This window comes from Crotalus tigris, unplaced genomic scaffold (genome assembly GCF_016545835.1).
Source record: "Crotalus tigris isolate CLP2741 ecotype Arizona unplaced genomic scaffold, ASM1654583v1 scf7180000024460.1087499, whole genome shotgun sequence".
Taxonomy (NCBI): domain Eukaryota; kingdom Metazoa; phylum Chordata; class Lepidosauria; order Squamata; family Viperidae; genus Crotalus; species Crotalus tigris.
The window spans coordinates 151248-178734 of record NW_024100630.1 but is presented as its reverse complement, the minus strand read 5'-3'; the positions used below and the strand labels follow the sequence as shown (position 1 = coordinate 178734).

Sequence of the window (27487 nt, the reverse complement as noted above, 5' to 3'; positions counted from 1 at the left end):
GACTCACTGGAGAAGAACCTAATGGTAGGAAAGATTGAGGGCAATAGAAGAAAGGGACGACAGAGAATGAGGTGGCTGGATGGAGTCACTGAAGCAGCAGGTATGAACTTAAGTGGACTCCAGAAGATGGCAGAGGACAGGAAAGCCTAGAGGAATACTGTCCATGGGGTCGCGATGAGTCGGACACGACTTTCGCAACTAACAACAACAAATTACTCTGTTTTAAGAAATTGATTATTAAACCCTTTGCAAGTAATATTTTAGTCCTACTAATTTCAACATAACCAGTGCAGTGATAACAAAGGTTGGGCATATTGTTCACTATAATCAATATCACTGAAAAAAATGGAAAAATAAACATCCACACTGAATCAATAATAATACATTACTTTAGTTCAGGGGTAGGCAACCTTGGATCTTTTATGACTCATGGACTTCAACTCCCAGAATTCTCATGCTGGCTCTGGGAGTTGAAGTCCATAAGTCATAAAAGAGCCAAGGTTGCCTACCCCTACTTTAGTTGAACGGATAACATTTATCATTTGACAACATACATTCTGTGCACTCAGTAGGATACACCCTACATTTTTAAAGGAGACAACGATGGCTTTCTTTTTGTTTTTCAGGGAACAACATGTGTTGCTTTCCTTAGCGTAAGGTAGCCCAAAACAACATCTGAAGGAAGCATTCTGATATAGGCAAACTCTTCTGTTGTACTAAATCTCAGTTTGCTCTGAGGATCGGTGTAGGCTGCCTGTAAGGGAAGCACAAACTGAAATGGATCAGACATGGCACATTTTTTAAAAACAGCAAAAATCAATACTGTATGGCAAACATGAAGTGGCCATTTAGTTTTCCTTCTTTGGTTCTATCCATCCGTGTTTTCCTAATAATAAAAGTTCAAATTTTAAAATCTGTCCTGAAATGGTTTTTCTATTTAACTAAGTTCCACCTGGTAATAATGGTTATTAATACAGTGCTAGGCTGCATTAACAGAGGGATAGAATCAAGATCACATGAAGTATTAATATCACTCTACAATGCCTTGGTAAGGCCACACTTGGAATACTGCATCCAGTTTTGGTCACCACGATGTGAAAAAGATGTTGAGATTCTGGAAAGAGTACAGAGAAGAGCAACAAAGATGATTAGGGGACTGGAGCTAAAACATATAAGGAACGGTTGCTAGAATTGGGTATGTCTAGTTTAACGAAGAGAAGGACGAGGGGGGACATGACAGCAGTATTCCAATATCTCAAGGGCTTCCATAAAGAAGAGGGAGTCAAGCTATTCTCCAAAGCGCCTGAAGACAGGACAAGAAGCAATGGGTGGAAACTAATCAAGGAGAGAAGCAACCTAGAACTAAGGAGAAACTTCCTGACAGTGAGAACAATTAATCAGTGGAACAGCCTGCCTCCAGAAGCAGTAAATGCTCCAACACTGGAAGTTTTTAAGAAGAGACTGGACAGCCATTTGTCCGAAATGCTGTAGGGTTTCCTGCCTGAGCAGGGGGTTGGACTAGATGACCTCCAAGGTCCCTTCCAACTTTATCATTATTATTATTATTATTATTATTATTATTATTATCATCATCATCATCATCATCATCATCATCATCATCATCATCATCATCATTATTATTACCTGAAAAGAGAGCATAGCAATAGGACAGTGATGGCGAACCTTTTAGAGACCGAGTGCCCAAACTGCAACCCAAAACTCACTTATGCATCATTGGGTGCCAGGTGGGTGTGGCCTATTGAGTGGGTGTGGCCCATTGGATAGGCATGACTACGGTGGTAACAGCAGACTGGGCAGGACTAAAATCAATCAATTCCAACTTTGCAAGATCTTTTTTGACTGACTGATTGAACCTTTTTTTTTTGTACATGGCGGCGGAGGCCTAAAGCAAAAAGGTTTTATAAAACCCAGTTCAAGGCCTAGGACTGGGCCGACGGCCCACGTGCCCACAGAGAGGGCTCTGAGTGCCACCTGTGGCACCCGTGCCATAGGTTCGCCACCACTGCAATAGGATAATAGTATAACTATGAGACTTGCCATAGAATCAGTAATATCTGAAGGAATCATGGAGGTCATTTAGTTCAGGGGTCGGCAACCTTTCTGGGGTGGCGGCCCAGTGGAAAAGGGAGGGACAGGCAACTTGAGTGCACACGCGCACGAAGGGGGCTGTGTGCGCATGCTTGCGAAGGCTGTGTGCGCATGCTTGCGAAGGGGGCCATAAGCATGCGCACGAGAGGGGCCATGAGCATGCACGCGAAGGGGGCCGTGAGTATGCACGCTCCGCAAATAGGGCTGCTAACGCAGGCGTGCGGCTCAACTAGCACCGGTGAGGCTCGCAGCTCAGCTAGTGCCAATGCAAGGGCAGGGGGTGAGCCACTGGCCAGCCACTCACGTGTCCCGGTGGCTAAGAGGCCACGGCCCGGTAGTGGGCTGTGGCTCGTAGGTTGGGGACCTCTGCGCTAAATCAGTTGAAAATGAAGCCTGCCATAGAAAATCCTGCCAAATGTTTGGTCTGTAAACATTACGCAGTGCGCGATGAATCACAGCTGCCGGAAAGTTTTTTCGCATACAGGAATCGTATCGCTGCACGCACTTCACATTGGTGGGATTTTCTATGGCAGGCTTCATTTTCAATTGATCTAGTGAACGAGTCAGCCACAACACAGCTTTCTCCTTCCACTCCTCACTGCCTACTGCATCGGCCCGGTGCCATAGGACAGGCGTCACTCTCCCCCCGCCTATTTCTCACACATGCTCAAACAAGAGGTTTATTTCCAAACTGCCCTTGTATGCAGCCTGTGATGCCACAGGAATTTCTGATGCTGCATCCTTCATCTTTATTGAGCTAACAGCACATCATCTATAACAGTAAAAATTATACAATCTCCAATTTTTAAAGCACTGATCAGCTCTGCTGGGTCTCACAAATGTTCTGCATAAATTAATAATACGCCCTTTCAGTCTCTCAACTATGCTATACAGTAGTGACCAAAATTGTGGAAACCTTTTGGGAAAAGTGTACAGTAGAAATGCCACCTTTGGTTAAGTTTCCACCAATTTTTCTTCTAATTTCTTTATAACTGTAGCCTTGTTCACTTAATAATTCTATTTTATATCGCTTTCTGGGTGACCAGTCAACTCTCTGCACTGTTACTTCACTTTTATTACATTTTACAAGCTCACTAAAAGAAAGAACACAAAAAAAAACCCCTCAACCAACTTGATAGCGATCACATAAAACACTGACAAATGTCCTCCTCTCAGCTTCAATGCATGACATCAATAACTGAATCCTACTGTAAACCGATTGGCTCATTGCCAAAAGAAGATGACACCCGATTGGCTCTCTAAACACTCCTGCTCATTGGCTACAACCAGATGAAGGCAAGCTACCTGAGATCAGCCTAAGCAAGTTGTGCTTCCTTTTTCTGGTTATTTGGCTATAACCTTTCATAGAATACAACACAGATAATTGAACAAACTTTGTTGCATTACATTCTTGATTAAATTATATTTCCATTAATATATAATTTTATGCTAGAAGAGATCAACCCCGACTGCTCTTTAGAAGGCCAGATCCTGAAGTTGAAACTCAAGTACTTTGGCCACCTAATGAGAAGGAAGGACTCACTGGAGAAGGGCCTAATGCAGGGAAAGATTGAGGGCAATAGAAGAAGGGGACAACAAAGAATGAGATGGCTGGATGGAGTCACTGAAGAAGTAGGTGTGAACTTAAATGGACTCCAGAAGATGGTAGAGGACAGGAAGACCTGGAGGAACGTTGTCCATGGGGTCGCGATGGGTCGGACACGACTTCGCAATTAATAACATAAAAATAATTTTGTAGTAATACTCCAAAAAAGTGGTGTTATTAGCCATCAAACCTCAAAAATACACTTTTCCCAAAAGATTTCCACAATTTTGGCCACTACTGTGCAATATGAAAGCAATAGACTGAGGTGATGGACAGGGCAGCTGTCTTTCAGAGGGGAGGTCTACTTTTTAAATCTATCATTAAGGAGTTTCCAACAAGTATTGAGAAGTTTCCCAGATAAAAGTGTAAGAAAAACTGTTGAACAATGCTAAACTGCTAAACAGCAGTGGAGGTATTAGAAATTAAATTCTAAAAATACTCACCGGAAGTCCTGAAATATCAGAATATTTTTTGACTGGTTTAAATGAAGGAAGAGCATCAATACTGAAGTCTGGGGAAAAAAGACATTAAAAAGAAATTAACAAACCTGGCTGGCCTCCAATTCTCAGTCCATATACACTGAAATTTTTAATCTAGTGCCATCACTTTTTCCAATCAGCACAAATATACAGATAGTATCCTGGCCAAGCGAGGACGCGTAATTAGATGCTAATGCTAAGTACCTCCTATTGAAATTTGAAAGTATTCATTTAAATTAAACTGTAAAGTACCAGTTAACTCAAATTACAATATGTTCAAATCATGGAATCTGATTCTTCTTAATAAGTCATTTCCATCCAGAGTATGCCTCTTCTGAAGATTACTCAGAATTACAAAAACTTCAACTAAAATACATACCTTATAAAATATAAGGCATCAATAGGCTGATTAATAAAGAGGATTTTAAAAAAAAACTAATACTACACACGCAAAAATGGTTCTTCCAAGAAATTAAAACCGTCCAAATGAGGAACACAAACACAAAAATGAACTTTGGCAAAAGGAACGCAAAGCACTTAGAAAAAGATAAAAAAGTAGTGTATTTCATGGACTGATGGGGGCCACTGCTTCAAAATCAAGTCTTCCATTCAAAAATATCACTGTAGCCAGATGAATATTGGCATTTTCTACTCCCTCTCTAAAATTGCATTATGATAATTGCTACTTTAATTGGTAATTATTATAATCTGAAGCAGATGATTCGGTAGTTTTCATAATCAGGCAGGGCCAATTTATTTCACTAAGAAATATCTATCACAATCTTTTCACAGAAAAGCAACAATTTCAGCAGTTTTGAGAAAGATGTGACGATTGTTTTTTTTGAAATGAGAAGAAAAGCAATTAAAGACCTTATCGGAACTCTTCTCCGGCAAAACGGATGGCAACAATTAAGTATAATCACAGGAATTTATTATGATAATACCCTTCAGGATAAAACGGGAATCTTATTTTTAGATAGGTCAGATTGTGTTGTTATTACAATTGTTAACAGCAGAGTTCCTTTGGTCCTAAACAAACAAAAACCAAACCCGCTAGTCCCTGCGGCCCCATTTGCACTTGCATGTGGGCTCAAATGGGGCCGCTAGTGCCAGGCAGGTGTGCGAGGCCCGTCTGCGCATCCGCGAATGGGGCCACTAGCACCAGATGGGTTGCGCGACCCATTTGTGCATGTGCGAATGGGGCTGCTAGCCGCCACGGGGGAGGCGCGCGGCTGTTTGTGCATGCACACGGCCCCAGCACGTGCCACACATGTGAGCAGGGCCACTAGTGCCGTACAAGTGCATGTGGTCCTGATTGCATATGTCCCTTCCAACATTATTATTCTATTATTATTGTTGTATTATTATTATTATTATTATTATTATTATTATTATTATTATTATTATGGATCATCGCATAGTCGGCCAGATGTTCAGACTGGATTTGGCATTTTTGTCTACGTATCGAGTCCTCCTCAAGGACCTGGGATAGGCAGATGTGGATGTTTGATGGTATTACAGATATCGTCGCAGGATGGAAGCAGTTCCTAGTAAGGTTGCCTTTTGCAATTGACCAATGGCGAATTTGTCAATGCCAATGGTGTTCAAGTGGTGCTCCAGTTGTTTTGGTATTATTATTATTATTATTATTGTTATACTGTAACCACAAAGGTCTCTGCACTTTTCTTCAGATGCATTTGATACCTTCTTTTTTACATTTAAAGCATTTCTAAGTTATTAGATATACTCCTTTAAAAAACAGTTATCTGTGGTACTGATAATTTTTATCTTTTGAAATGATGGCTGTAAGTGTTCTTCCATATTTCAATGTATTGTAATTGTCTTTTTTTTAGGATATGGACATTTATTTGCGAAGGCATAGCACGTACTCCATGTCGCTCTAATTATGTTTCTGTTCGTGCTGAGTAAATATGCCCCTGAATTTCCTTTGCTGAAATCTACTTGGTCAGAAATATATCTCACAACGTGAAAAGAGTTTTGAAGAATTTTATAAATACGTAGGGGGAAAAAAATCTAAAGAGCTTACAGCTTGGATCGTTTAATTGCCACGGCAGTGTTCTTTCTGAAGAAAGGATTTGCTTCAGATTCTTCCATGTTCTATTCTTCTTGCCAGCTGCTGCGCCTCCAGTTCCAGAATGCTGGAATGTTTAAAGAGCATATTTAACAAGGATACAGACACTCTTTAAATAGCTCTTGTTGCAGCACTTATTAAAACAGGTTAATCTAGGAGAGAAGCAACCTGGAATGAAGGAAAAACTTCCTAACAGTCAGGACAATTAACCAGTGGAACAGAAGTTGCCTTCTACATGGGGGGGAGGGGCAAACCCTTCATGTGTAGTATCAAAAGGGAACCGTTTTAGATAGGTCAGATTGTGTTAGGCCACATGGTGCTTCACGCCATTGCTGTTTCTTGCGGTAGGAAGCTGCGTGGCACTTCGGGCCGTTTCTGCTGCTCACGGAAAGAGGCTGCATGGTGGAAACAGCCCAAAGCACCGCACAGCTTCCTACCGCAAGAAACAGCAATGGCATGAAGCACCATGTGGCCTCCTGCCATGAGCTGCAGGAACAGCACCGCACAGCTCACTGCCACAAGCTGTTTCTCTCTGTCCCAGATCAAGAGAGGATTATTTTAAGCTTCTTTCTCTTTGTGTTTCCCCTATTTCTCCGTATTTTTATCAGCTACTTCATTCCTTTTTAATAGCTCTGCTGCATCTTCCCCAAAGGTCATTTTTGCACGATTCCTTTATAATGGTAGTTCATCTACAATTGTCAACAGCCAAGAAAAAAAATGGATTAAAGTCTATGGAGCTTTTGGTTTTTGATCCAGCTTCAATTTAAAGTTCTTCATATTCTAAATTACTTGGATCCAAGAACCCCATGCTCCCACACTAGTGCAGGTATTTGTTTCCAACATAACTCTACTGGGATCTACATTTAAATTCTTGTCCTCTTATATTCTTTTTTTAAATATAGTGTTGTTTTTAAATGTAGTATTGTTAATATTATTTTAATAACATTACTGATTTAAAGCTAGGCTGCATTAACAGAGGGACAGAATCAAGATCACGTGAAGTATTAATACCACTTTACAATGCCTTGTAAGGCCACACTTGGAATACTGCATCCAGTTTTGGTCACCACGATGTAAAAAAGATGTTGAGACTCTAGAAAGAGTACAGAGAAGAGCAACAAAGATGATCAGGGGACTGGAGGCTAAAGCATATAAGGAACGGTTGCTGGAATTGGGGATGTCTAGTTTAATGAAGAGAAGGAGAAGGAGGAGGGGGGACATGAGAACAGCATTCCAATATCTCAGGGGCTGCCACAAAGAAGAGGGAATCAAGCTATTTTCCAAAGCGCCTGAAGACAGGACAAGAAGCAACGGGTGGAAACTAATCAAGGAGAGAAGCAACCTAGAACTAAGGAGAAACTTCCTGACAGAACAATTAACCAGTGGAACAACCTGCCTCTAGAAGCGGTGAATGCTCCAACAATGGAAGTTTTTAAGAAGAGACTGGACAGCCATTTGTCTGAAATGGTATAGGGTTTCCTGCCTGAGCAGGGAGTTGGACTAGATGACCTCCAAGTTTCCTTCCAACTTTATTATTAGTATTATTATTAAATGGAGTTAATGGCCGTACTGTGCATATCAAGTATAAATCAGACAAGAAAGATAAATATTTAAATAAAGAGTAGGAAGAGGAAAGAAAGGTTAGAAAGAAAGCAATAGAAAGCATAGGGAAGGAAGAACAAAAGAGAAATACGGAATTACACAATGTGTCCCACATTCCAAAGTTAAACTGCTATAGATAAAGAAAAGGTTATTTGTCTCAAGAAAATGTAACACATCTGTGGAAAAAAATACATACAATAAAGCTTGGAGCTTTAAAAGGAAAATGCTTGATAGAAGTTTCTATTGGCCCTGTGCTTGTATTGATCGTCATGGCTTTGTTTTCATTCACTATTTCTGCATTGGTACTCTGGAAAAAAAATACATATATCAATCTGAGAGAGGAGGAAATGCAGTTTTATAAAACCCAACCCTTAATCCAAACTTATTTCAGAATTTTATTAAAATTATTGCATTGTTTTGCTCACTGTTAAACCAGTAATCCTAAACCATGTATGTGTAAAAACAGACTGGCTTCATACTATATCTACTAAATCATAAAATGGCTTATTTGGTTTTGGCTTAGGGTGCTGCACAAATCCAGTCAATGTAATTTGTAAAACATGACCCATGACTTCACTATGTGAGCCCAATCAACTGCCCAGGAATCTCTAATTAAACATCGTAACTTAGCACATTGTTCAAAATAAAGTGATTGCAGCATTATGCTGGCATAATTAAATATACTGAAACTACTGCACGGTGGCTTTTGAAAAGGTAGTTAACTGTTAGGGTTAATTTTAATAATGCTCTCTACTTCCCTCTGAAAATCAGAAAATCCTAATAGCAAATGCATGAGACAAACACATACACACACGTGCACACACACACACACACACACAATACTCCAAGATCCATTTTATAAGCATCAAGTTAGTTAGTCACCCATTTTGTCAGAGGTGTTTGAGAAATTGAAAAAAAAAACACATTTAAGACTCTATGTTGAGGACTGGATTCAACTAATATACAAAATGCTCCTTTGTAGAAAACATGTAACCTATAAAATACCAAAAAAATATACCCAGAAATAATATGTAGCATAAGCATACTATCCTTAAGATCAATATGTTAATTGTGCTGTAATCTTGAAGATGCGCCTATATTATTAGCTGCTTTGAAAAAAGGAAATAGACTATGAAAAATTGCCTTTAAAAAAGACCTCCAAGCTCCCTTACTATTATGACTATTACTATTACTACTTACTACTATTATTACTATTTATTATTATTAATATTATTATTGCTGCTGCTGCTGCTGCTGCTGCACACGCAAGGCTTACACCTTAATTTTCCGCAAGGGCGAAGTGCAGCAGACGCCGTTCTCTGTACACAAAAGCGAGCACAACTGAATGCTGCAACATCACTAAATCGATCTACGTTGTGTATCAATACTTCGAGCTACGCTTAAAAAACGTGGCTTACCATCAATCTGGGTTTGTCCGGAACAGGCCTGGTTTCCCTTCAATTTCCTTCCAGGCCGCGGGGGGGGAGAAAGGGGGGAGGGGGAATAACAATAATAATAATAATAATTAAAAACGAGAGGAGCGACGAAAGCCCAACGGAGACGCGTCGCCTTCGATGACGTCACTGAGGCGAAAACTGTCGGGAGGCGGTGTTTGTGAGCGGTAATTCCAAGCAGGGACGCTTCATCTCTCTCTCTCTCTCTCTCTCTCTCTCTCGATTGGTGCATAGGGAAAGGGGGCGGAGCCACCAAGCGTTCTTAGACGGAGTTTTGGCGCTGGGACGTCTCGCTCTCTGGTTATATCCAGAGCGCGAGTGAGGAGGAACCGGAGAACGCTGTTCAAGGTTTTCCTATTTTATACGGAGACCTGGGATTTAAATTTAAATAGCAGGCTTTCAAGTTCCTATGATCAAACCTCAGTTCAGTGTCTTGATATGGTAAGCCCTGTTTAAGGGAAAGGGGCTATTTCAGACGGCCAGTAGCGGTTCAATGGCCAGCAACCTGTGATTTCATATAGCAAATGTTTATTTAGCTAAGCCATTGTAATAATAATGATGATGATGATGATGTAATGATAATATAAAATAATATAATGATAATATAAAATAATATAATGATAGAACAATAATAGCAATTATTGCTATTGCTATTATTCTCATCATCACTATATTGTTATTGTTTTAATAGTAACAATTGTTATTGTTTTAATATAGAGAATAGCAATAAAAATAATAATTGCTATTAAAATAAAAATAATAGCAATTATTGCTGTATTGTATTGTATTATATTATATTATATGATCATATGATCATATCATATATTATTATATTATATTATATTGTATTGTATTATATTATATTATATTATATTATATTATATTATATTATATTATATTATATTATATTATTTATTATTATTTATATTGTTGGAAGGGACCTTGGAGGTCTTCTAGTCTGTACCGTTTCAGACAAATGGCTGTCCAGTCTCTTCTTAAAAACTTCCAGTGTTGGAGCATTCACAACTTTTGGAGGCATTTTGTTCCACTGGATAATTGTTCTAACTATCAGGAAGTTTCTCCTCAGTTCTGGGTTGCTTCTCTCCTTGATTAGTTTCCATCTGTTGCTTCTTGTCCTGCCTTCAGGTGCTTTCCTGACAGTTGGAACAATTAACCAGTGGCACAACTTGCATCTAGAAATTGTGGAAGCTTCAACACTGGAGGTTTTTAAGAGGAGATTGGATAGCCAACTCTGTTATTCTTTCTATTCTATTCTATTCCATTCCATTCCGTTCTAATCCATTCCATTCTACTTATTCCATTCCATCCCATTCTATTCCATTCCATTCCATTCTATTCTGTTCTAATCTATTCCATTCTAATCTATTCCATTCTATTCCATTCCATTCTATTCCGTTCTAATCTATTCCATTCTATTCTATTCCATTCCGTTCCGTTCTAATCTATTCCATTCCATTCTAATCTATTCCATTCCATTCCATTCTACTTATTCCATTCCATCCCATTCTATTCTATTCCATTCCATTCCATTTTATTCCGTTCTAATCTATCCCATTCTTATTCCATTCCATTCCATTCTATTCTATTCCATTCCATTCTATTCTTTTCTTTTCTATTCTATTCCACTCCATTCCATTCCATTGCATTCTATTCCGTTCTAATCTATTCCATTCCATTCTATTCTATTCTATAAGGATTACAAATCAAACAACGACATCTTTAAACGAGGTTCAGCGAAGCGGGAGGGAAGGAAGGCGTTTCTTTCGCGGAAAGGAGCTGGGGAGGGCGGGAGGAGAAAGATTCAACTAAGAACACTGATACCACCCCCTCCCACCCACCCACCCACCCACCCACCGCTTCCTCGCTCCCAGAAACTCACCGCAAAAGCCCCCCCCCCATCAGCCCCGCTGCGAGGGACAGGCGGGGTCCCGGGGTGCAGCGGCATCGCCCCACCTGCCCCTGCAACCGGAGCCGCCCCCCCCCAGGTTGCACCCAGCGACTGAAAGTATCGCCCAGGAGAAGCTTCCCCCCCCCACTCTCCCTCCGTCCCCTCCGAGCTCGCTTCGAAGTTCTCCGTCCGAGCCAAAATTGGCTAGAGAGAAAGAGGAAATCAGCGCGCTTCCTTTGCGCGCCTTCCAGGGCCCTGGAGGAAGAACGCCCGGGGCGAGACCGGGTCCCTCCCCGCCCCCCCCCCGATCCTCTGAGGAGGAGGGGGGAAAAAAAGAGTCCCGGCACCCCCCCCCAGCCTTTCCTTGGGAGGGAGGTAAATTGGGAGGGGGGAGGGAAATCACCCACTTTCTTTGCTTCAGTTTTCAGCCCCGTTGGGTTAATGAAGACGTCTTAATAATTAATTATTAATTATCTTGTATGTCAGTGTTTCCCAAACTTGACAATTTTAAGGCATGTGGACTTCAACTCCCAGAATTCCACAGCCAGCAATGCTGGCTGTGGAATTCTGGGAGTTGAAGTCCACATGCCTTAAAATTGTCAAGTTTGGGAAACACCCAAATTTACAACCCAAATGTTGGAGATGTGGTAATGTGGATGCGACATATTTTCAGGTTTGGTGGAATTGTAAAAAGGTAAAGGCTTTCTGGATTATGATTTGGTGGAACGTTCAAAAGATTTTTAAAAGGAAGATAAAGTTCCCCCCTCAGTTATTCCTATTGGGTATCTTTGTGGATTTAAATGACAAAGAAACTATTTTAATGTTGAATTTATTAACTGCAGCAAGGTTATTAGTAGGCTCCTATTGGAAGAAGGACTCGTTGCCTACTTTAGAAGAATGTATATTTAAAGTTTCTAACTTTGCAGAAATGGCAAAAATTTCTGCTTATTTGAAGGATCATACACAAGAAAGATATATTATTGTATGGAGAAGATGGATAGATTATATTCAGAAAAAATATGGGATTATAAAGTTTCATTTATTTTATGAGTAAATTTTATAGTAACTGTTGTAGAGATTTGTTTATATGACTTAATTTAAGGAGAGTTAAAGGTTAAGTATGATTTTTTTTCTCTTTTTTCTTATTGTTAACTTTCTTAATAATAACCCTGTATTCTGCTCTGGGAAGCGAGGGGGGGAGGGTTGAGGGTGGGTGGGTGGGTGAGTGGGTGAGTAATGATAATATAGATATGGTAAACGCTTGGGCGTTTCCCCTATGCTGCGTTCATGTGTGTGAGAGGGATGAGAGGGGAGGAAGGAGTAGGGAGGAAGTAGGATGGTTAGAGGAGAAGGGGAGGGGAAGAGAGTAGGAGGGGAGGAGAGAAAGAGGAGGGAAGTGGGGAAGGATAGAGAGGGTGGACGCAGCCTGGGGGGAATGGGCAGGCGGTACCAATGGTTAGGAATTTAATTGTATTTTGTATGAATAAATGGAAAATAAAAACCTTTTAATAAAAAAATTAATTATTATTATTAATAATTCGTAATAACTAATCATTGGTAATTAATAGTTAATAATTGGTAGTTAATAATTGGTAATTAGTGATCAATGATCAATAATCATAAAGTTGGAAGGGACCTTGGAGGTCATCTAGTCCAGTGGTTCGTAACCTTTTTGAACGAATCGCCCCCTTGAGCCAATGAGGAAGTTGTCATGGCCCCCCTCCCCCAACATAACCTCTCAATCATAGGAAATAATTCTTCAATTTATGCAAACCCTTTTTTTTTTGTTTTCTTTAAAATTGTCATCAGGACATATCGATGCAAATAATTTATTTCCAGTCTTTTTCCCATATCTCCCATATTCTGGCCAATGGCGTGCCACTGTATGGGTAGAGGCTGCTGCGCAAGGCGCATGAAGATAAGCGACGCGTATTCACATAGGTACAGCGTTCTGTACTGAAGCTAGCTGGAGGAACATTTGAAAACACAATTCAATCCACTAATAGCGAGCAATCTGATGTTTTTGTACGACAGATATACAGCGTTTCACTGTACGAAAAAGTCTCAAAAGTGTCCCCAAAACATCTTGCTCCATCACCCCCATATCGCCCCCTTTTCGTTCCTTCGCCCCCGTCGCCCCTTTTCATTCCATCGCCCCCCTGAAGAATGAAATCACCCCCTGGGGGGCAATATCGCCCAGGTTAAAAACCACTGATCTAGTCCAACCCCCTACTCAGGCAGGAAGCCCTGTACCATTTCAGACAAATGGCTGTCCAGAGGAAGGATTGAAGAAAGAGCGGGAAAGTGAAGGGATCCTGCGTGCTTCCCTCCCGCCAGGCGCGGCCAAAGGCTGCTGGTTCAAGAGGGAGCCGGACTCCTGCTTGATCAAGGATCTCCTGCTTGAGCAGGGGTGTCGGGCTGGACTAGAAGACCTCCAAGGTCCCTTCCAGCTCTATTCTGATTCCTGGCTGGCCACTCTCGCTCGCTGTGGCCAGGCCCCTTGCCTCATTTTCTCCGCCGCCCCGACCGCTGCTTCCCTTCTGGACTGCGCTGGGGACGTTCCGAGTCCAAAGTCAGACAGGAAGGACCGGGATTGGCCCTTTCAGTCCCCCCCTCTCCCCACGTCCCACTCCGCCTTTCGCGTCCCACCTCCTTTCCGGGACAGCAGCCTCCAGTTGTGCACACCGGAGCCTTCTGAAATGGGATAGGTTCTCCTGCTTGAGTCGGGGTGGGGGGGGGCTGGACTAGAAGACCTTCAAGGTCCCTTCTCACGCAAGAACTGAAGAAAGCTTCTCGGATGAGAAGTGAGACGTTTTTTAAGTTAAAAACAAAGCAAAACAAGGAAGTTCTTTTGAACACCCCTTTTTGGGATAAACTGATGACTTGCTTAACCCCACCTTCCAGCTCAGCTTGTTGGTCTCCTACAAAGAGCTTGGGCCAAGGTGGTCCAGAGGTCCCCTCAAAGGATAAGTAGGGGGCTCCTAACTCCTGGAAGAACCACCTCCCCAATTGGGTGCCCCCTCCCACCGTAGCCAAGTTCCACAAAGTTATTAAAGGTAGCTATTCTCAGAAGCTTGTTTCCGGAGATGAACACCTGGGCTGTCTCTCCATCCGTGGTTCTTTCTTTGTTCTTCCTTTGTTTTTCAGGGGTGTCTCTTGGTGGTTTCAGGCTCTGAGGTTGCTGCAGCACCAACAGATGCAAAACCGTGTTGATGTTTAAGTCGTGGGAAAAGAAATAGGGTGATACCAGACAGTACATGAAGCAAATTTGTCTGAAATGGTATAGGGTTTCCTGCCTGAGCAGGGGGTTGGGCTAGATGACCTCCAAGGTACCTTCCAACTTTATTATTGTTGTTGTTGTTGTTATTATTATTATTATTATTATTAATCCAGGGATCCAGATAATTTGCTTCACCCACAATGCTTTTTAATTTCTGGGCTAACCTTCTCTACAATCTTGCCCATAAAGAAAGGTTGGAGGTAGAACAATGATTATCAAGAACAGCCAGGTCAAGTAAACGCTTTTTCAGGATGGGACATATTAACAACTATTTTGAGACTGCAGCAGCATCACCCTTCTCAGAGAAGCTTTCATCGTTTTATTTATCCAACATTGTGTTACCAATTGTATTTAAACATCTGAAGACCGATCTTGATAAAAACTTAAGAGATGTATTTCACATAGGGTAATTTGTTCTCATTTGCAACTAGATAAAGTATCATTCTGGATTTCCCCCCCCCCCTTTTTTTTTTCTTTTTTCCCTTCTATGTCTTGCTGTATAGTTTATATGGGGTGAAAAAGTGAAAGATTGGCCAAAAGCAAAATTTTGTGAAGAGTAGATTTAGACCTAGATCTTCAGTCCTAGTGTAATAAAAAAAAAACCTTTATCTCATATTGATATGTGCCCCTTTTAAAAATTATACTCATAGAAATCTATTCCTTGGATAAAAATGACATTACTCTAGATTACTCTACTCATTTCAATTCAATTATATGTTTATGGGCTCCCTATAATGCAGTGGTTCTCAACCTGTGGGTCGGAACCCCATTTGGGGTCAAACGACCATTTCACGGGGGTCGCCAAACAATGCAGTCTGCCATTTCCCCTCCCCCCTTTTCCTTAGCTGTGCTACTCCCTTTTATTCTATTGGCTTTTGAAAGCCAACAGAATAGACTCTCTTGAATAGAGTCTAATTCTATTGGCTTTCAAAAGCCAATAGGAATTGTCCAGGCTGTCTCTGCCCTGCTGAGCCCGCCAAAAGTCCCATTCTGCAAACAGTGCTGCACCAGTTGAGTAGTCCTCGACTTAAGACCGGTTGAGTAGTCCTCAACTTACGACCGGTTGGGGGGGTCGCGGCATTAAAAAGTTTGAGAACCACTGCTATAATGCAAAGGACATGAGGATGCCCCCCACTTCCACACTCATTCCTGGGAAAATAAATCAACTGAAGAAAGAATTTGTCCTAGATTTTATTGTTCCTATTACCAAACAGCTTTCTTAAGCACAGATGCATTGGAAAGTTTTGATTCTAGAAAAGTGTTTAAAGAAAGTTTAGCATTAAAAAAAAAAGGGCAGGAGAAAGAGTATTTTTTCTAGTAAGGTCAAAGAATTTGAATTTGAAACTTTGTTAATAAAAATGGCGACAGTTTACAAAGGTTATTAGGTGCAAATAGAAATATGTACTATTTCCACAGCAAGGAAGGTAAAGGAATGGTTAAATTGGTTCTGTTCACAGTGAAGAATACATTGGAGTATTTTTTTTTTTAATTTGGATACCACTTTGGGATTTTGCGCTTGTGAGGAAAAAAAGATGAAATTTTGACTTTGGTTTTGTCGATTAGATAGACTTGTCGTTATAGAAATGGCTAGTTATATATTAATGTGTAAAAGCAAAAAGTTGAGGCTGGAGTGTTTTAATCTTGTACTGTGCTAAAAAGAGTCGGAAGTTGACACCTTTCCCCCTCTTTTTTTCCCTTCTCCTTTTCTTTCCCTTAATCTATTTCTATTTTTTCTTTGTATTTTATATATTAAATAAAATTTAATTAAAAAACCCCTCCATATACAGAGAGACAAGACACCTGAAGACTAGGGCAAAGCAAACTCCAGGACAGGCCCACACAAAGGGTCTTCTTTGGCTACTTTAAAGACTTATGGACTTCAACTCCCAGAATTCCTCAGCCAGCATGGAATTCGGGGAGTTGAAGTCCACAACTCTTAAAACTGCCAAGTTTGGAGACCCCCTGTCCTAACGAATCTCTTCCCAGAGGAAGAAAGCGCCAATGCCCTAGCTCAGGGGTAGGCAACCTTGGCTCTTTTATGACTTGTGGACTTCAACTCCCAGAATTCCTGAGCCAGGCTGGCTGAAGAATTCTGGGAGTTGAAGTTCATGAGTCATAAAAGAGCCAAGGTTGCCTACCCTTGCCCTAGCTCACAGGTTGGCAACCTGCGGCTCCGGAGCCGCATGCAGCTCTTTGAGCCTTCCCCTGTGGCTTCCAACCTCCTCTGCCATTTGCAGAGAGAGACAGAGTCAGAGAGAGGCACTTGCACTTCCCTGCTTCTCTCTCTCTCTCTCTCTCTCTCTCTCTCTCTCTCTCTCTCTCTCTGTGTGTGTGTGTGTGTGTGTGTAAAAGAGAGTAGACTCACAATGTTCTCCGACAAGCTGAAAAGCTTTTTGGGCGGGGCTCCTCCCTTTGCTGTGTCTCTGCAGGAAGCAGGAAGGGCAGGAGAGAGCTAGCTAGGCCAGTTATGCTGACTCCGGAATTCTGGGAGTTAAAGTCCTTGAGTCATAAAAGAGCCGAGGTTGCCTACCCCTGAGCTTGTTAGAGAACAGCTTGAAGCCAGCTTGCCAGGTGAGCAGAAGAGAGGGGGGGAGAGAAAGAGAGAGGGGGGGAGAGAAGGAAAGAGAGTGGGGGAAGAGGACTGGCAGACCAAGGGCAGAAAGAGAGGGAGGGAGACAGAGAGACCCATTTGACATCTAAATGAAGATAACACTGCATATATCCTCTTTTAATCTTTATGAAACCCCGCCCACCCCAAAGCCCAGCAAGTGTATTTCTCAACTCGGTCTACCTCACAGGATTGTTGTGGGGAAAAATCAGAAGGAATGCTTTTTACGATCTGGAGCCCCTGGAGGACCGGAGGCATTGCAAGGGGGCAGCTGGGGTGTGTGTGCAACAGACTGTTTGCGGGGGGGGGGGCGCAGGCCCCTAAGAAAAGGCTGTTGCTTTCTTTAACGTTCCCCTCAGAGCATGGAGCTTTGCAGAAAGTCTGGAGTCTGGACCATAAAGGCCTTTGGAAGGGAATCCCCCCTCCCAGGCTCAGAACCGGAACTGGAGGATTCCCGTGGCCTCATCCCCAGGGCCAGCTGGTCTCTGCCTTAGAGCTCCTCACTCTTTGCTGGTTTGCACACCTGCCATTTCTCCTGATTGCTTCCAGGAGAGTGGGGGCGGCAAAACAGGTCTTTCTAGGCACCTGGGAGTCGCGTCCTGCCTGAGGCATCCTGGGAGTTGAAGTCCACATGGCTGAACGTTGCCAAGGTTGAGGCCTGTAGAGGAGACAACCACTGGTTTTTCTTCTGGGGCTGCTGGGTTTTTTGTTTTGTTTTGTTTTGTTTTGTTTTGTGGTTTACTGATCTTCTGGAGGACTTTCGTGGTTTAGGTCTAGGGCTGGTCTTTGTTTGGCCCTAGCCTGGAGAGATTTGGTAATACATCCATCCCACGTTTTCGATTTGGAATGCCCCATTCTTTCTTGGCTGCACCCTGGCGACGCAATGGCTCCTGGGAAACTCCGAGTGCTTTGCAATCCGTAGGATGCCTTGTGGTTCAGAGAGAGAGAGAGAGAGAAAAAAAATGGAGGAAGTCAACACTCCCCTCCATCTGCATGGGGGGAACGTGTTTCTTCTCCCCCTCTGATTTCTTGTCCCCCCCCCCCACTGCACGCTTGACAGGCATGGGGAGAAGTAGTCAAAGAGGAAGGAAGGATTGCAACTCCTCCCTCTGGACAAAGAGCTGCTGGTGCCCCCCCCATTTCTCCCCCAGGGTTCCCCTGTGTCTCCAGCTCATCCTGGCCAAGGAGCCTTTTTTTCCTGCATAGCCCCAGCTGCCCTTTTCCTTCTCCCCCTCCCCTCCAGTCCTTCCTGGAGAGAAATCCCCCATTTCTCCAGGGTGCCCCAATTCCTGCTCTGGGCTCCTTCCCTGTTTCTCTCTCCTGTCTTGGAGCTGATGGGCCAGAGAGGCTGAGCTGAGCCGGATCTTCCCCTGCAGAGCAACCCATCAGAGGAAGCCCAGGATCCCCACATGATCTCCTTGGAAACACTTTGAGGATTAATTCCCCACCTCCAACGATCCGAAGCCCAGAGTATTGTGCCTTAAACAGCAGCAATAATCGGCAACAATCATACTCACCCCTGACGTTTGCGGCGACAACAGTGATTGCGTCTCGTCGTCTGTATCGTGCACGGGAGAAGAAGGAACGCTTTGTGAAGGAGTCGGATCATTGCAGGGTGCCACTTCCTCATAGAGATTATTTCCGTGTTTCTTACACCGGCCTGACAGATGGCAAAAAGAGAAGACAGTTTATTTGGGGGGGGGGAGCAGCTCCTGCTTGAGCTGGAGAAGGACACTTCCGTAGGAACCTGCATTGAACCGCCATCAATTACCTTACAACAATGATGCCAAACCTCTGGCAATCTAGCAGTTGGTATAGGAGAGATGGTGTTTCCCCCCATATTCTGCGCTCAGAAGTTCTTAATTCAACTGCCATAACTTTTGTGATCTAATCTTAAACTAGCCAGATCTAAGAACCAGCAAGTTTTGACTGATCTTGAAAGGCTAAACAGGGTCTGGCTGGGTTAGAGAATCACAAGCCAATCGGAAGAGGAGACCCGTCCTGGAAGAAGGAAGTAGCAAAGCACTTCCAAATCCTGGCTGAGAAAAGGAAGTGCTGAGATGCACATGGTGAAACTCAACTGAGGAGACACGTCCTGCCTCCTTCCACCCTCTTGTGTCTCTTGCTCTGAGGAGGAGCAGAAGCAGCAGCAGGAACTTCTCCCACCAGACCTTCCTCCCTGCTCCTGCCTGTCCCCAGGTGGGAGTGCAAGAAGGGGCAGAGGGCATGGGGCCCCTCCCTCCATGGACCTCCCCCTCCCGTCAGAGCGTCCCTTTGCTAGGAGACATGGCAAATAGATCTCCTCCAGGGACAGGATTATGGAATTTCCAGCACTTCCCAGATCATTTAAGGCAGGGGTCCCCAACCCCCAGTCTGTGGACTGGTACCCGTCTGCAGCATGCCAGCAAATGGGCCGCACAAACAAGCAAAGCTCCATCCTCGGGATGTCGGCAGTATTGGAAACCACACCCCCTCTGGTCCACGGAAAAACCTTTCTCCGTGGCAATGATCCCTGGGGCCCAAAATGTTGGGGACCTCTGATTTCAGGGGCTTTTCCTGGACTCCTGAGCTGCTGATATTTGCTCCTCTGAACAGGTCCATTGAGGCCATAGAGTTTTCCTCCCAGACAAGAGGAATGTACGGGATGTATTGAGATTTGCAGGAAGTGGAAAAATGACTGCGTATCTTCTTCCTTCCTTTCTGACCCCTGTTCAAAAGGCTGTTTGTGGAGGAGGGTCTTGTGGGGGCTCATGGCTGCAACTCTCAGAGAGGCTCTTTCCTATCAACACCAGCTCAGTTAATCCAGAAAGAGACAGGAGGGTGTTTCACTTACGGTTCAGGAAGAAAATTACAAGTCCCAAGACAAGCAAGACTACGGGAACCACAATTCCCACAATAATCTTCCACGCATCTGTTAAAGAAGGAGAAACATGGTTCCTATTAGATTAGACCCACGGTGGCGAACCTATGGCACGCATGCCACAGGTTGCATGCAGAGCCCTCTCTGTGGGCACACGCGCTGTCACCCCAGCCCTAGGCCTTCAGCTGGGTTTTATAAAACCTTTTTGCTTTAGGCCTCCGCTGCTGGGTGCAAAAAAAAAAAAAAGATTCAATCAATCGATCAATTTCAACTTCTCACGGGAAAAAAAAGATCGCGCAAAGTTGGAATTGATTGATTGAATGTTTTAATCCCACACAGTCTGCCATTACCACTGCAGCCACGCCCACCCAATGGGCCACACCCACCCAATGGGCCACACTCACCCGGCACCCAATGATACATAAGTAGGTTTTGTATTGCAGTTTAGGCACATGGTCTGTAAAAGGTTTGCCATCACTGGATTAGACAGTTCCTGGAAGTGGAGATGCTGAGCAATGGAAGCGTTTCCCAACCTGCATTCGCCTCCAGGAAGTGCCCCCACCTGAAGGAAGCCCCTCCCCTCCAAGGCTGCAGGGGGCAGAGCGAATGGCCTTGGAGGGCAGAAGGAAGAGCCACCACCTATCGTCTCCTCTATCACATCATCTATCATCATCTATCATATGTTCATGCCTGTTGCTATTGCATTACCACTTCCAGCTCCTGTGACGGAAAGCGTTTCCTAACATGGGATGTTGCAGAAGAAAATTACCCCACTACCATTTATTTTCAAACATTTGTGTAAAATCTAACTTCTAATGCCAGACCCTCCCAGCCTCTCACCTATTTCCTTCTGTTTAAATGCCAAGATCAGGGGCTCCTGCAGGCCCTTGTGCTCCAGGTGACACCGAAAATGGTCCCTCTCCTTGGGGTCGATCTCGATGCCGAGCCAGAGATAATAGGTCCCATCCGAGTTGGGGGCCACGTTCCTAGGGAGGGTCTTGTGTTCCCAGATCTCCCCATCCCTCGTCCAGTTGGCCTGGATCTCCTTGGGGTAGAAGCCAAAGGCCTGGCAGATGAGGATCTCCAGGCTGACATCAACCACCTTGCGAGTCACCTCCCCCACTGGGGGCTCTGCAAAAGCAACAACACCAGATTTTCAAGGATTTCAAGAGTATCTAGCAAGGTGATTTAAACAGCAAGACTTCATTTGATCATCCTCTCCCACCGCTCCCTCTCCTTGCCTCAACCTGTGCGAGCCCCTAAAATGGGGAATTGGAGTTCCTTAGATTAAGCTTTGAAAGGGATACATCGAATTTGGGGTAATGTTCTTACACTGGCCGATTTGGCGGATTGATTCAATTTTAAGCTCCCAAATTGAATTTATTTCCATCCGAACAAATTTGAACAAACAACAGACTGACCATTTCCTTCTGACCAAACACAAGACATTCATTTTCTTCTGCTTTGCAAGGCTTCCCCAGGAAAATAGAATGAGACCTTCGGCATGAATTTCTTGCTCAGTTTCCTTTTTTTTTTTTAAAAAAAAAGTACTTACTTTGTGGGGCACTGAAGATTATTTTCCTTCTGTATTGGGATGGGCCAGGGGTAGGCAACCTTGGCTCTTTTATGACACATGGACTCCCAGAATTCCTGAGGCAGCCATGCTGAGGGGAAAGGGAGAGGTTTCCAAATTGAGCCATGCTGGCTCAGGAATTCTGGGAGTTGAAGTCCACAAGTCATAAAGCGGCCTAGGCCTAGGCCAGAGGAGGCAACCTTGGCTCTTTTATGGCTCGTAGACTTCAACTCCCAGAATTCCTGAGCCAGCCATGCTGAGGGGAAAGGGAGAGGTTTCCAAGCTGAGCCATGCTGGCTCAGGAATTCTGGGAGTTGAAGTCCACAAGTCATAAAGCCGGCCTAGGCCAGAGATAGGTAACCTTGGCTCTTTTATGACTCGTGGACTTCAACTCCCAGAATTCCTGAGCCAGCATGGCTCAGCTTGGAAACCTCTCCCTTTCCCCTCAGCATGGCTGGCTCAGGAATTCTGGGAGTTGAAGTCCACGAGTCATAAAAGAGCCACGGTTGACAACCCCTGGGATGGGGGATTCTTCCTGACCTTTTTCTGTCAATATTTTAAAAGGTGGCTTGGCTGCTTAGGAGAGAAACAATATGGGGAGGGGGGAGCACACAGAAATATGCTCAACGGAGACCCCCTTTGCCACTCACCGATCCTCTGCAGAGTCTTGTTCCTGTAGGACAGGTATCTCTGCAGCCACTCAATGCAGGTCTCCTCCAGGAAGAATTTGTTTCTCTCAGACCATCCTGGGTCATCCTCCCACTTCCGCTTGAGCTTCCTGGCCTGGGGCTGAGCTGGCACCCATCTAAGGGTCTCCTTGTCGAAGCTGATGAAGTCCATCCCGTCGTAGCCATAGCGGAAAAACCCTCCTTTGCTCCCGTCGTCCATGAGCTCGCAGCCCAAAACCACCTGCCAGGTGTGAAGCCCTGAAGGAGAGGAGAGAGGGCGGGTGTGAATGAAAAGGGTCCAGGATTCCTCTCCCTAGACACCCTGAGAGTCTTCCTCCCTTCCCACCTGAGGAGAGAAATCAGATTTCTCCTTCCCTTCTTTATCACACAAGGAGAAACATCTTTTACTTCAATTAACCCTGTTTGGCTGGAATCAGGCCATGAAGAATTTCTAGGTGAGGGAGAATTCTAGGCCTGTGTGTGTGTGTGTGTGTGTGTGTGTGTGTGTGTGTGTGTGTGTGTTGTCTTTCCTTTGCAGGAAAGAAAATCTCACAATTACGTCCCCTGCAACCATCGGAGGCCAAGGATGGCACTGCCTCTGCTCACCTCCAGCACGGTGATCCCATTTTGATAACTTCGGATCGGTTCTGAACACCCACTCAGGGGACAGAAAGGCCTTCTTGTCCATCTCCTCCATCCAGAGCACCAGAGGCTCCATCTTCCTGGTGAGGTTGTCATAGCGAGCGATCGGCTGGTCATCCAAGTAGCTCCTAATGGAGAACTTGGGCAGCCCCTGGCTGGGCTCTGGCAGATGCAGGTAGAAGTAGCTCAGGGAGTGTGAGGGAGAGCCTGGAGAGAGAGGAGGGAGAAGAGAAGAATTGGGGGGAGGTCTGCTTTGCAGCTTCAGTTTCTCCACATTTGGTGATTCAGCAAACTCCACAACAATTGATCCACCTCTTTCTGCCCTGCGTTTGAAGGTCCATGCCTTTAAACCCGAAGAGGGAAACTCCAGCATCCCTTAGAATAGAATAGAGCTGGAAGGGACCTTGGAGGTCTTCTAGTCCAACCCTCTGCTCAAGCAGAAGAACCTATTCCATTTCGGACAAATGGCTGTCCAGTCTCGTCTTAAAAATGTCCAGTGTTGGAGCATTCACCGCTTCTGGAGGCAGGTTGTTCCACTGGTTAATTGTTCTAACTGTCAGGAAGTTTCTCCTTAATTCTAACTTGCTTCTCTCCTTGATTAGCTTCCATCCCTTGTCCTGCCTTCAGGTGCTTTAGAGAATAGCTTGATTCCCTCTTTTGGGGAGCAGCCCCTGAGATATTGGAATGCTGCTCTCATGTCCCCCCTCCTCCTTCTCCTTCTCTTCATTAAACTAGACATACTCAGTTCCAGCAACCGTTCCTTATATGTTTTAGCCTCCAGTCCCCTCATCATCTTTGTTGCTCTTCTCTGTACTCTTTCTAGAGTTTCAACATCTTTTTTACATCGTGGTGACCAAAACTGGATGCAGTATTCCAAGTGTGGCCTTACCAAGGCATTGTAAAGTGGTATTAATACTTTGCGTGATCTCGATTCTATCCCTCTGTTAATGCAGCCTAGCACTGTGTTGGCCTTTTGGGCAGGTGCAGCACACTGCTGGCTCATATTTAGGTGATTGTCCATTAGGACTCCGAGGTCCCTCTCACAGTTACTATTATTGAGCAAGGTACCCCCTATACTATATCTGTGCATTTGGTTTTTCTTGCCTAAATGTTGAACCTTGCTTCTTGCACCACTGAATTTCATTTTGTTAGATAGCGCCCAATGTTCAAGTGTGTCAAAATCCTCTGTATCTTAAGCCTATCTTCTGGAGCGTTGGCTATTCCTGCCACCTTGGTGTCATCTATAAATAGGAGCCAGGTAGCCCCTATACCAGGGGTAGGCAACCTTGGCTCTTTTATGACTCGTGGACTTCAGCTCCCAGAATTCCTGAGCTGCCTGGCTCAGCTTGGAAACCTCTCCCTTTCCCCTCAGCATGGCTGGCTCAGGAATTCTGGGAGTTGAAGTCCACGAGTCATAAAAGAGCCAAGGTTGCCTACCCCTGCCCTATACTGTTCCTGTGCGTGTCGTTTTTCTTGCCTAAATGTAGAAACTTATTTTTTTTTTTCACCACTGAATTTCATTCAGTGGCTGACCCTGGAAAACAGCTGGAAAGTCCACATTGGCCCTTCTCTGGGTTTCTGGCTTCCCAGTCAGCTGCTTGTGTGTGTAACCCTGATCGCAACCTCCTTGCTAATTCTGGAGTCAACGGAACCCAATTCACATGGACATTAACAAATGACTTTGAGAATTGGGTCTTCCTCAGAAAAGGGGGATCACCCTCTGAGTTTTTCAGGTGATCGACCGCATAGTTTGCTGACTGGGGTGAAGCAGTTATTGACACACAGCAGCCCCCCCTCCCCCAAACAACTGGATGGCCACATCTGGGTAAGATGCTCTTGTTGCTCCCCTGGGCCCCAGGGGTTCCTAGCCTGCTGTTTGGCAACACCCTCCCCCCCCCCCGTTGTCCACTTTGGGGAGTGTCAGGTAGACCCGAGTTTCGTGGAAGTTAACAATTGAGTTAAAGACATGATTGCTCTCCAGGGTGGAAATCTTTCCAAGCATGGATAAGGTTTTGTTTTTTTTTTAATTGCAATTTTTTTTTATTTTCAATTAAAATTATGATGTTAAAGTTTGAAGAGAGTTAAGGGTTAGTATGATTTTGGTTATTGTATAATTAGTAAATTTAAGTAGGTTATGTTTAATATGTTTGTATAACCCTGTACTTGGCTCTGGGAAGTCGGGGAGGGGGTTGGGGGGAGGGGAGTGGGGGGGAGGATGAGTTGGAGATTAAATAGCTCAGATAAGTAGGAACGGTTTTTATTGTATATAATATTTTTTTATATATATATAAATTTTTATTCATAATACAATTAAAACAACAATGGACAAACATGACATTCCAGAGTGAATTTTCCTATCAGTTCCTATCATAGTACAAAAGTTTAATACATTGTTCTTAACCTCTATATAAGCCTCATCTTCTATACAATACAATTATATGTACAGTTATGTATATTTTTTAATTCTACCATTAGCTTGAAGTCCGAGCAGTTCTTAATTCATACCAACGTATATAATATTGATGTTTCCATTTGCAGAGAGGAATTGCTCGGGCATTTCCAGGGGACAGCATCCGAAGTGGGAGATAGTAGGAAGGGTAGACGCAAGTAGGAAGGTGGAGGAGAAGGTGGAGGAGAGGAGGAGAGTAAGGAATAAGAGGGAGGAAGAGGGAAGTGAGAGAAGAGGGCAGAGGGTGGATGCGGTTTGGGGGGAGATGGGTGAGCAATTCCGAAAGCTGTGTGTATAAATTTATTTTATGCGTGGATAAGGTTTGCTGATCAGGGTGGAGATGGCTGGCTGGCGGGAGCTGGAGGCTAAGGACCTTGGCCCATTGCCCAGGCAGGAGTGGCGAAGGACAGGGAGAAGGACAGAAATTTCCCTTTTCACTTTCTCTAAATTCCTGGAGTCAAGGGTTTTTTTGGGGGGGGGGGAAATGGATGGGGCAGTCCCCACACCCTCCCTGCCCGTTTCCTCCCCCCTCCCCGAAGAAAATCCTTCAAGAAACTCACCGCAAAAGCCGCGCGGCGTAAAGGACCCCAGCACCGCTCCCAAGAGCAAGAGGGGCGCCCGGGGCAGCAGCATCGCCCTCCAACCACGCGCCCCCGGGCGCTTCCAACCTGACGTCCGCTAAGAACAAGTAGCTTCGGGGCTGCCCCTAGTTCGAGTCCCGTCCTGGTCCTCAAACAAAGCCCAACTCTGTCTCCGCGAAGGGGAGAGAAAAGAGCGCGGCTCCCTTGCAGTCTTCCGGGGCAGCCTGGAGGGAGGGAGGGAGGGAGGGGTCCCAGGCAGACGCTGCCCACAACCGGCAGGTTAACCTTCAAACGACCTGGTTACCCCGGTTGTGTGAACGCAGCCACCTCCTCGCCCATTCTCCTCGGGAGGCTCTCCAAGCGATCCTCCCCCTTCGCCCCAAAGGGTTTTAGGCAGGAGGTGGCGGTCGATGATCTGAAGGGGAGGGCCGCGTGTTTGGGCAGCCTCAGGCTGGGGACCCCGCTCCCTTCCGCCGGGAGCCCCGGCAGACGCGTCAAGGAGACGCGCTCTTTTCCTTGCGGGCTTTTCTCTCTCTCTCTCTCTCTCTCTCTCTCTCCCTCCCTCTCTCCCCCCTCCCTCTCCCTCCTTCTCTCCCTCTCTCCCCCCCTCTCCCTCCTTCTCTCTCTCTCTCCCTCCCTCTCTCCCCCCTCCCTCTCCCTCCTTCTCTCTCTCTCTCTCTCTCTCTCTCTCTCTCACACACACACACACACACACACACCCGCAGCCCCCCGCGCGAAGATCAGAAGGCTGCGCTCAGGTGCAAGGAGGGGCGGGGGCAAAGCGAGCCTTTGGGCCTTCGCTCCGCCAATGAAAGCGCCGCTCTCCACCCTCGGCCCACCCCTTCGACCCCTTGCCACGCCCCCTCCGAGCTCCTCTGTGATCCTCCGCCCGTCCGAGGTCTGCGGAAACTGCGCTGCACAATAAACTTTTATTGCCGTTTGTTTTGCATGTAATAAAAAAGAACAGGTGCAGTAGGGTAACCAGAGCTGTGTGTGTGTGTGTGTGTTTGTGTGTGCGTGCGCGTGTGCAGATTCCAATATCTCAGGGATTGCCACAAAGAAGATGACCTCCAAGGTCCCTTCCAACTTTATTATTAGTATTATTGGTATTAGTATTATTAGTACTAAGAGGGAGTCAAACTATTCTCCAAAGCACCAGAAGGCAGGACAAGAAGCAACGGATGGAAACTAATCTAGGAGAGAAGCAACCTAGAACTAAGGAGAAACTTCCTGACAGTTAGAACAATTAAACAGTGGAACAACCTGCCTCCAGAAGCTGTGAATGCTCCAACACTGGAAGTTTTTAAGAAGAGACTAGACAGCCACTTATCTGAAATGGTGTAGGGCAGGGGTAGGCAACCTTGGCTCTTTTATGACTCGTGGACTTCAACTCCCAGAATTCCTGAGCCAGCCAGTCCACGAGTCATAAAAGAGCCAAGGTTGCCTACCCCTGGTATAGGGTTTCCTGCCTGAGCAGGAGGTTGGACTAGATGACCTCCAAGGTTCCTTCCAATTCTCTTACTCTATTGTATTCTGTTCTGTTCTGCTCTGGTCTGGTCTACTCTAGAACAGACA

The 27487-nt window shown here is 44.8% G+C and overlaps 2 protein-coding genes across 2 annotated transcripts; both read right to left on the bottom strand.

Moving 5' to 3' along the window:
• Positions 1–216: 216 nt before the first annotated feature.
• INO80C (INO80 complex subunit C) lies at positions 217–9460 on the bottom strand. The gene is made up of 5 exons (XM_039332269.1): positions 9307–9460; positions 8085–8195; positions 6242–6353; positions 4159–4226; positions 217–754 (listed from the first exon to the last, which is right to left on the bottom strand). The coding sequence occupies exons 1-5, from the start codon at positions 9307–9309 to the stop codon at positions 623–625; spliced, it is 426 nt and encodes a 141-aa protein (XP_039188203.1). The 5' UTR covers positions 9310–9460; the 3' UTR covers positions 217–622.
• An 8381-nt stretch (positions 9461–17841) lies between these two features.
• On the bottom strand, positions 17842–26465 carry LOC120303093 (zinc-alpha-2-glycoprotein-like). Its single transcript, XM_039332262.1, has 7 exons — positions 25892–26465; positions 22847–23089; positions 22223–22498; positions 20840–21130; positions 19973–20050; positions 18657–18799; positions 17842–18066 (listed from the first exon to the last, which is right to left on the bottom strand). Exons 1-7 carry the CDS (start codon positions 25962–25964, stop codon positions 17878–17880), a joined length of 1293 nt encoding a protein of 430 aa, XP_039188196.1. The 5' UTR covers positions 25965–26465; the 3' UTR covers positions 17842–17877.
• Between the last annotated feature and the right edge of the window lie 1022 nt (positions 26466–27487).